Source organism: Eptesicus fuscus, chromosome 4, assembly GCF_027574615.1.
Source record: "Eptesicus fuscus isolate TK198812 chromosome 4, DD_ASM_mEF_20220401, whole genome shotgun sequence".
Taxonomy (NCBI): domain Eukaryota; kingdom Metazoa; phylum Chordata; class Mammalia; order Chiroptera; family Vespertilionidae; genus Eptesicus; species Eptesicus fuscus.
This window is the reverse complement of record NC_072476.1, coordinates 33,457,428-33,467,734: the sequence shown is the minus strand read 5'-3', so window position 1 is coordinate 33,467,734 and position 10,307 is coordinate 33,457,428. Positions and strand designations below refer to the sequence as shown.

The window sequence follows — 10,307 nt, the reverse complement described above, 5'->3', positions numbered from 1 at the left end:
CTAGTGTCTTAAATGGCCCTGCCCAGCCCCATGGCCCAATGTGTAGATGTGACACTGCACACATCCCAGGTGCTTACTAGTAGTATACTGGCTCTCACGGATCTATTGCTTAGTAACTGAGAGACTGGGTGGGGCAGAGAAGTTAGGGAGAGACTGCCTGCCTTTGACTAGGTTTATCTACTGAGAACAGTTTAGGCTGAAGAGGAAAGGTAGTAAGTATCCTGATTGGCTGGAGGGTGGACCTTTCTGTCCCATCTACACTGAGGCCAGGCCAGCCCACCCCACATATCTTGGCATCCTTCACCTAAGGGTTCTTTCCAGGGGTAATTTCATGTCCTCATCCCCAAAACACCTGTAATAATTTGAAATTTTATAGACTCTCAATATCTGAGAGATAGGAGGAAACTTCGAAGTTATTCTAAATGACCAACCCTAAAATCCAAGCCTTTAACATCACCTTCTCCTTCGTCCTTGCCTTCCCCAGGTAGTTCTCATTAAGTCCTGTCAAGTCATTCTTCAAAATATATCTCTGATCTCTCTCTTTTTTCATTGCAGCCATCATCTCTCACCTAAACTGCCATAAAATAACCTTTGGAAAGTGGCCTCCTTGAAACTCTGACTTGTTTGTTCTTGCCCTCTGGTCTCTCTTTTCCCTCTGACAAGCAATCAAATATATGAAGACACTGTCACTTTCTACTTTGCCTTTTTTCTTCTGTGGTTTAAGGAACCCTTCAGTGTCTCCTTTTATTTTTATGCTTATTTACTTTTTTAAAAATAAACTTTTATTGATTTCAGAGAGGATGAGAGAGGGAGAAGGAGAGAGAGAAACATCAGTGATGAGAGAGAATCATTGATGGGCTGCCTCCTGCGCAGCCCCATTGGGGATCGAGCCCGAAACCTGGGCATGTGCCCTGACCAGGAATTGAACTGTGACCTCCTGGTTCATAGGTTGATGCGCAACCACTGAGCCACGCCAGTTGGGCCAGTCTCTCCTTTTAGATATGATTTCCAGTTCTTCCCTGTCCTGGGCATCTGCTTTAATATCAAGTTCTCTGTGGTCTCCTAGGCTGAAAACCGCCATTCAACTAGTGGTCTCTGCAAAGGAGCCATAACTTCTGTGATCAGGTCACGCAGCCAACCCCATTTCTTCCTTCTTCCCATTTCCTCTCCCCTACTCTCCCTCCCAGATAGAAGCTGTAAATTGGGTTTGTGAGTCTCCTTTGGAAAGACAGCGTGGGGGAGGAGGGGTAGTTGACACTTTCAGAGATCTTTAGCCTGTGTTCAGTTGGAACAGCTCCAAGGAAAGGAGCCTTTTTTATGGGATCTGGGAACACAGTGGGAAAACTGAATTGAAGATAGAGAGGTCACTAAGGATCCAGGAGGGGAAAGATTCCCGAGTTATTTAAATACCAACCAAGCTGAGGGTACTTCACAAGATCAAAAGAGAAACTTGAAAGCGCTATAAATGTGGAGATACGTATACAGCCAGACAGCCCACTATAATGGATTGAGCTCCAACCTTTGAATCTGTGTGTTATACCATGCTCCCCAAATCCTTTACCACTCCCTATTGATAGGTAGGGTTCTAGGTCCTCTCCCCTTGAATATTGGGTCCATGATTGCTTAATAGAATGTGGTAGATAATGCTGTGCCAATTTCCAAATCCAGACCTTAAAGAAACGGGCAGCTTCCACGTCCTATTTCTTGAGATAATCACTCTTGGAACTTGGTTACCAGGCTGTGAGGAAGTCCCAAGCAGCCACATGGAAAGGCCATGTGTAAGTGTTAAGTCAGCAGCTCTAGCTGAGGTCCCAAACTACTTTCAGCATCAAGCACCAGAGGTGTTCAGATGTGAATCAAATGATTCCAACACCCAGCTTTTGTCTTCCAGCTGAGGCCCCAGGCATCACAGACCAGAGACAAGCCACCTTTCTGTGCCTTTTCCGAATTCCTGACCCATAGAATCCATGAGCATAATGAAAGGGTGGTGGTTACACCACTAAGTTTCCTGTTGTTTATTATGTGGCGCTCGTAACTGAAACAGAACCTTAGAGTCTTAAGACTCCAAATATTTGGGCATTTTTATCAGTTAAAAATTTTTATATATTATATAAATACTAGAAGCCCGATGCACGTAGATTCCTGCAAGAATAGGCCTTCCTTCTCGTGGCTGTGGCTGCCAGCACACCGCAGGTTCGCTCAGGCAGCCTGTGTAGTGTTGCCGGGGGTGGCGCAAGCCCTTCTCACTCCGGCACCGCTTCCTCCTCTCCCTCCTTCTCCGGAGAGTTCCTCTGTGCAGCACTGGCGCTCCCGGGGAGGCACTGAGGGGAAGAGGTGGGGGGAGTGAGGCAGGCGGGGAGGACTGGAGAGGTTGGGTGCGCTAGTGCATTTCACTTCCCCATTGTGAAAGTGGGATGCAACTGGCCCCCTTCCTCATCCTCTTCCTCCTCCGCCCTCCCTCCATGCCCATCGCCCCTCCCCTCTGGATTTGGCAAGATAGGGAGGAGAGAGATCTGATGATTAGGGTTACTGTGTAGGTGGCATTTTTTATCTATTCAAAACAAAGCTGAGTCGCCACCATCGCCCCTTGGCTGGTCCCGGGCTCCCTGGGCACGCTAACTGTGCATCTAGCGAGCTCCCGCACATGTCCCTGCCCGCCCACGGGCTGCTCTAAGCTAGGGTTTTGTTTACCAGAGCAGCGGGGCAGGGGTAGGGTAGAGGGAGACACCAGTCACCAGGAGCTATGACCCCAGGCACCAGAGGGTTGCCTCTGAGGCCAGGGGCTGGGCCACAGGAAGGCTGCAAGGACGGTTGACAGGTGTGGAGCACAGCAGGGAGGCCCTGAGGAGGCCCGTTGCCCAGAGGCCTGGAGTGGGGGGGGGGGACCATCACCATCTTTGTTGGGTTAATTTGCATACTCCTGATTGGCTGTGGGTGTCACGAAGTGATGGTCAATTTACATGTTTCTCTTTTATTAATATAGATAGATTTACTACTTGTTTTACTTACACATTAAAAATATAATGGATGGTTTAGTGCTGAAGTAAATGTTTCTAAATATTTTATTAGTTAACAGAACAAAATACCTTTTTGTGCTAAAAACATAGTGAGAGCAAAGTGAGAAACATTTTTTAAATCATAGCTTAACATTTCTGATTCTAGCTGAAATTTATTTTGATAGTTTTAATGACCTTCATAACTGAAAAGAATACATCTCAAAAACTTGTAAATCCAAATGGAAGAGGTGCTTCTTTGACTGCATTTACTATTTTAATAGGTGAACCAAGCCCTGGCCAGAGGGCTCAGCGATTAGAGCATCAGTCCATGCATATCTCTCTCTCTCTCTCTCTCTCTCTCTCTCTCTCCAACCCCCATCTCTCTTCCACTCTCTCTAAAAAAAGAAGTAGTGGAAAAAATATCCTTGGGTGAGGATTAAAAACAATAATAATAAAATAATAAATGAGCCAAAATCCACTGAAATTCTTTATTTGGAAGCCTTGTAACAGGTCAGAAAATGATTTCCAAGAACAAATAGCAGTGTTCTTAGAGGGGATGCACATTGTTTGGGACCACAGAACCACTACATACTATAGCACATAAATTGCAATCCATCATAATCTGTGGGTTTGCCTCTCTCACTTTAGAATGCTGATCTTATTGGAGATGACCCATGACATTTGGATCCCAGTGAGGGTGTCACTTAATAGTAATAAAAGTTAACTTCATTTATCTTAAATATTAGAAATGTTAATCATTTTTTCTGCATGATACCAGAGGATATTTTGTATATCACCCGAGGTTCACACACCCCACCTTGACGACCACAGTTTGAAGGATTTCGTGCCAGTAAGCTCCCTGCCAGCAGAGGCAGAGCTGTGGGCTTCATGAGCAGCAGCTCCAATTGGTTAGGCCCAGGCCAGGCTGGAACTGGAGCTGAGGCCAGCTCAGGCAGGGGGCGTGGAGGACCCTGCATAGGCTGAAGCTGACCCGGGTTGATAAGTGACACCACGCAGTGCTTTTCAGGAGAGGATCACTGCACTGCCTGTTAGCTTACAACCAAATAAAGGCTTTTTCAACTCATATTGTGACCATGAACTCTGCCAGGTAAGTTGTTGGTATTCTCTCCTAAATTATAAAGTGAAGGGTATTTTTTCCCAGATTGCTGAGAAAAGCCTTCAGCTTATAGTAAGTTACCATCCTTTGAACTCCAAACAACACTGACTCCAGAGGTTACAGGATGAAAAAAGAATATGTTTGGATGACATGAGGATAAGGTGGTGGGATGGGGGAATGTTTATTTTCATACATAGACATCAATTCTTCCTTGAGCTCTATAGTTGCTTCCCTGGGGATAGGGTTGAACATTGTGATCCTGGACAGGATACACAAAAAGAGGCTTAAGCACAAAACACCCTGTGTGTTGAGTTGGAATAGCTGTAAAAATAGGTACTAAAGAGTGGTCAGAATGGAGCAGAGAAATAGAAGAGTGACAAACCCACCAAAAATAAATTCCAGGAAACTAAAGAAGACCTCCCGTGGGCAGAGGAGCCTAGAATCCTGGGGAAACTTGAAGGAAGATGTATTTAATTTGATAAGGTATACTAGAGCCAGCAATTGGACCGAGTGATAGAGTGGAATGCTGAAAAATAAAGCATTTGTGTGGTTGCAATAGCCTCTCACAGTAGAGGATGGGGGAGCTGCTAAATCTAGGACCTTTGCATAGGTTCCCCACTAATGGGGTGGAGGACTGCTTTTTTTTTTTTTTTTTTTTTTTACAAAAACCTTATAATCCGGTTAACATTTTTAAAAAAATGTATTGATTTTTTACAGAGAGGAAGGGAGAAGGATAGAGAGAAGCATCGATGAGAGGGAAACATCAACTGCCTCCTGCACACCTCCTACTGGGGATGTGCCTGCAACCAAGGTACATGCCCTTGATTGGAATCGAACCTGGGACCCTACAGTCTGCCTGCCGATGCTCTATCCACTGAGCCAAATCGGCTAGGGCACAGTTAACATTTTTAAACTGTGTGTGGGAAAGGCAGCTCAGCATGGTTGTTAATAGTGTGGGTTCTAGAACCAAAATTTTGGGTTCTAGCTTCACGGTGTACTAGCCTCATGGCCCTGGGCAAGTTACATAAGATGATTGTAAGTGTGAATCACTCACAACAAATTTAGCTCATAATATACACTCAGATGCTACCTCTCAGTTTTTATATTACTTTTTTTTTTTTTTTTTATTTTATTGATTTTTTACAGAGAGGAAGAGAGAGGGATAGAGAGCCAGAAACATCGATGAGAAAGAAACATCGATCAGCCGCCTCCTGCACACCCCCCACTGGGGATGTGCCCGCAACCAAGGTACATGCCTTGACCGGAATCGAACCCGGGACCCTTGAGTCCGCAGGCCGACGCTCTATCCACTGAGCCAAACCGGTTTTGGCAGTTTTTATATTACTTTGATGCAGGAACATAAGTGACCTTTTCACATTTAAAATATATGTAAAAATAAAATGGAGCAGCTATGAGTCTCACTCTATAAACTCAAATGAGGATTATCTCATATGAAAGGATGCTCACCAATACTCAGGCCTCAGCCAGGCATGAACAAAGTGCTGCACCTACCTAAGTACGTACTCCCCTCAGCTACACTGTGAAGCACAGTATGGTTTCCTGTGGGGATATTGCTTTTCTGGGAGCTTAAGTCACTTTGTCTAAGCTTGCAGAGCTAGGAAATCGTAGCTCCAATTCAAACCCTCCTGAGCCTCTTCTAGAGACTGACCACAGGGCTGTTTTCACTGCAACTGGACTTGGGTTGTGGCTGAAGGGATTTCACCAAGAAGTATTAGATCAAGAAGTGGCTGTTGTCAGATTGTGTTACCTAATCTGTGTCTCCAGGCCCAAGAGGGATGACTCAGGGCTTATGTTGCTAGGCTTACTGACCTTTTGCATCACCACAGCTCAAAACTCAAGAGTGTTCGGGATAGCCAAGAAAGTTCTGAAGAGAACAAGGGCCCTAACATATCACAACATAAAGGCATTCTACTTAGGGCCATGTGATAATGAAGCAGAAATAAGAAGGGGGGAAATCTTGAAAAGAGAATCCAGAAGTAGGTCCATTTGCATGAATTTATGATCAAGATAATTATTAAGAAACAGTGGGGAAAGAGACTATTCAATAAGTGGTTTGGGGACATCTGCCTTTCCACCTAAATGTTACACTATTTTACACGACCACCACCACCACCCCAAGTTAAATTTCATTATGGCCTAAAAACCTTCAGTCAATAATAAAAACACTATAAAATTATTTTTACAATTTGGCCTTCCTAAGTACGTAATATTTAGAAATGATAAAAAAAATTGACAGTTTTAACTTCGTGAAAATAAAAATGGAGAGGGGAATGGGAATGAACAGGCTGGTGAAGAATTTTGATGTTTTCTAGTCTATATTGTTTGAATCTTACACAATGAGAACTTACTGAGGAGACATTGTGGCTTACAGATGGAAGAAAAGGGAAATGGTGAGTAATTAACTTTGTACCATGGCTTTTAATCTATCGATCACCAAGTATCAAACCCCCTATGTTCTTAGACTGTGTGGGGGTTGAATAAAGGAGCCACCACCAGAGCCTGCCATCTGGAAGGTGGTTGTCCAAGAAAGAAGTGTTCCCTCAGGACAGCTTCCTGGAGGGGGTAGAATTTGAGTTGGGCCTTGCAAAATGGGGAGGGTTTCAGAGGGTGGGAGACAAGAATCTTCCAGGCTAGGGAGGCGGAGGCTGGCAGCCCAGGTGCCTCCGTGCTCCGCACCCACACTGGCTGGGCCACCTTAAAGTGAATCAGCTTTGCACAGGGCTCCCCCCCTGTCAAGGGAACAGTAGTGGAGGAAGTGGTGAGAGCAGTCTGAGTCAGGTTAGGAGACTGAGCCTGAGAGAAGGTCAAAGGTTTGAGAGAATGCTAATGGGGCTGGGAGCGGTCTGGGGACCCTCCTTAGCTAGGCTCTGAGGTGTGGATGGGGTGACAGAGTTTACCTAAAAGACTGGTTTGATTTATGGCTAACATCACAGGATTAAACATGCTGAATCAGGCAGGTGGGCAAACCAGGCCTCAGAAAGGTGACAATAGCCCTGAGCAGGGCTGTCTCATTTCTTTCTTTTTTAGAAAAATATATATTTTATACTGATTTCAGAGAGGAAGCGAGAGGGAGAGAGAGATAGAAACATCAGTGATGAGAGAGAATCATTGATGGGCTGCCTCCTACACGTCCCATACTGGAGATGGAGTCTGCAATGTGGGCATGTGCCCTGACCAGGAATCGAACCGTGACTTATAGGTTCATAGGTTGATGTTCAACCACTGAGTCACACCGGCTGAGCTCATTTCTTACCTCACAGGACAAGGAGTCCTCAACAGCCCCGTTGGCTCTAGCCCTGAGCTCACCAAAGTACTCTCATCCCAGAGTCAAGCTCAGCACAAGACAGGACGCAAAGCATTCTTATCACTTGTCACTGCTTATACAGCAGATTTCTGTAAATGAACAAACAGAGAAGCAATTTGGGGGGACACTGTGGGAAAAGATGGCCTGAGTCAGGGAGATGGCAGCAGGAGTGATAAGTCAGGTGGTCGAAGCCCTCGGGATTTCCTGATGGGCTGGAGATGTAAGAGGAGTCACAGATGGCTATGCTTTTGACTTGAGCAGTTGGAAGTCAGTAATTCTCAGCTGTGGGTTGGGAAGGCTGCAAATGGGGCAGAGTTCAGTTTGGGGCATGTTTGTGAAGTTAGGGGAGAGGGAGTTCTGGGCTGGAGATTTAAACGTGGGATGGGTTGGTATATAGACCGTGTGGAAACGCACTTCAGGTGTCCTCAGTGGGTGAGTGATGGGTCAAGTGGGCCAGGCTCTTAGGTAGCCCCTCTGGCTTTCCTGCTTAGAGGTCTTCCTCCTCCCATTTTCCTCCACATTTCCTACGCCTTAGCTGGGGACGGTCTGGGTCTGAGCCTTCTTCCTAAGGAGAAACTGGGGTCCCTCCCTTCTGAGGAAATGAGATTCTTTTCAGGTCACTTTGCAGCGTTCTTCCTTTCCCACCCCCACCTTGTCACTGTCACTTTAATTGTCCTGAGGGAGGGAGTCCCCTGCCCTGTGTTCACCAGCTGAGGTAGACTGAGAGAAGGAAGTGGAGTTGGGTTGCAGAGAGCACTGAGCCCAGCTGCTCCTGGGCCTGCTCACACATGAAAACTTCCTGCGATGAGAGCGGAAGCACAGGTGCCGTCCCCAACACCACAGCCCCCTGAGCCTGGGCCAGAGGGGAGCCATGGGCAGGCCCCCGGCCCTGGCCCTGCTCTTGGCACTGCTGACACTCTGCATCACTGCTGGTGAGTGGGGGGCTGGAGAGAACCAGAGGCCATGGGGATGCCGTGGAGACCCAGCCCTGGGCCCTTCCTATGTCTGTATTCCACAGGGACACCTGAGGTGTGGGTGCAAGTTCAGAAGGAGGCCACCAAGTCCCTGTCCTTCACTCTTCGCTGTGGATTCCTGGGATCTGGCACTGTCTCTTTGGTGACTGTGAGCTGCGGGGGGCCTGATGGTGCTGGAGGGACCAAGCTGGCTGTATTGCACCCAGAATTCGGCACTCAGCAGTGGCCTCCTGCCCACCGGGCCCACTGGGAAACCAGAACCAGCATCTCCCTCACCCTGGAAGGGTCTGAGGAGAGAAGCCTTGGTCCCAACACCACCTTCTGCTGCAAGTTTACTTCCTTCCCTGAGGGCTCCCAGGAGGCCTGTGAAAACCTCCTCCTTGTCACAGACCAAGGTGGGGCTGATGAGGAACAAGGTTCAGGGAGGGCAGGGAGGAATTCGGGGCATCGGCCGGAGATCTGGTATGTCTCTCTTTGTGCACAGGGTTCCCTGCCCCTACTTCAGCCTCTATTCTACGGGCTGACCTGGCTGGGATTTGGGGAATCTCAGGGGTCCTCCTCTTTGGCTGTGTCTACCTTCTCCACCTGCTACATCGGCAGAGGCACTGGTGAGACCCAGCCCCAGCCGGGCCCAGTCTAAATCCTCACATCATTGAGCTAGCCGTATGCTTTGTTTCTGACCCTCCTAACTCTCTCCCAGGTCTGTCACAAAGCTTCAGCCACCCCTCAGCAACCCCCTGACACAGACACAAGCAACGGTGAGGATCAGGGATCACTTTGGAGCAGGGAACTGAGTGGGCTGGAGCTGGGGGCCATGAGGTGAAACCTCACTTGGCCCTTTTTCTCTGCTATCCCTGCAGGCAGCCAGCCAAGCCTCCCTGGCCTCTCCCCACATCCCCTATGCCATCGTCTCCACCAACCACCTCTGCCGGGCAGCTATGGACACGGTCCTTCCACCCCAGCCATTGTCCAGGAGGGAGCCGATCCCCAACCACACAGCACAGCATCCTGCCCCTTGGGCACCTCTGCCAGCCTCTGCTCGCAACAGTTTCATCTCCGTTGAGAATGGACTCTATGTTCAGGCAGGAGAGAGGCCTCCCCACATCTGCTCCAACCTCATCCCTTTCCCTGACCCTCTGGGGCCCAGAGCCATGGAGGGGCGTTTAGGAATTTAATGAGAGGGGGCCCCAAGTCCACTTGACCTTACTCCCTTCCCAGGCCTCTGGGGCCCCCTTCCATCGGTGTCTGCGCGTCTTCTCAAGCCTCTAATAAGCCCACACACACCCAGCCAGGGCCCACTGCTGCGGATGTGGCCAGCGTGTGTGCTTGTGTGGGCACGCGTGTGTATGAGGTGACAAAACCCACCCAGGTTGTTTCCTGCTCTCAAGTCCCCTGCCCTCCCAGGTGATGTCGATAACTAAGTCAACAAAAATGGTTTATTTGACTGGGGTCTTGGCTGGGCCTTTTCTTCTTTGGGAGCTTAAGAGGTTAGAGGCAGTTTCAACCCCTGGGAGGCAGGAGCCAGGTTAGAGTCAGAGGGAGGAGGGCCTGTACCCTCCCGGACCCCACCCCCACTAAACAGGAGTTTCCTGGGGCTGGGGGAGCCCTATCAGGCTGGTGACTCCTGGCCCTGCAGACCTTGCTGAGAGACAACAGGTGAGATTGACAGGACTGGGTGTCTGATGGCCCCAGCCAGGATAGTCCATGTTCAAATCCCACCATGCCCTGGGACAGCACAAAGGCTTCTGGGGCTTCAACCTGAGAAAAGACCCTGTGGTCTGACCTGGTGTCCCTACCACAGGGCTCCCTGAGATGGCCTGGGGATGAAGCCCTGACATCCCCCTTCCCCCCTCCCCCCAGAGTTGATACTCAGAGGCAGGGAACCCATCTCATAT

General features: G+C 48.5%; 1 protein-coding gene across 1 annotated transcript; it reads left to right on the top strand.

Moving 5' to 3' along the window:
• Positions 1 to 8,242: 8,242 nt before the first annotated feature.
• On the top strand, positions 8,243 to 9,797 carry PVRIG (PVR related immunoglobulin domain containing). The gene is given in 6 exon segments (XM_008141399.3): positions 8,243 to 8,323; positions 8,325 to 8,370; positions 8,457 to 8,807; positions 8,897 to 9,020; positions 9,113 to 9,170; positions 9,273 to 9,797. Coding segments are annotated over 6 exon segments (975 nt in total). The 3' UTR covers positions 9,588 to 9,797.
• Positions 9,798 to 10,307: the final 510 nt, after the last annotated feature.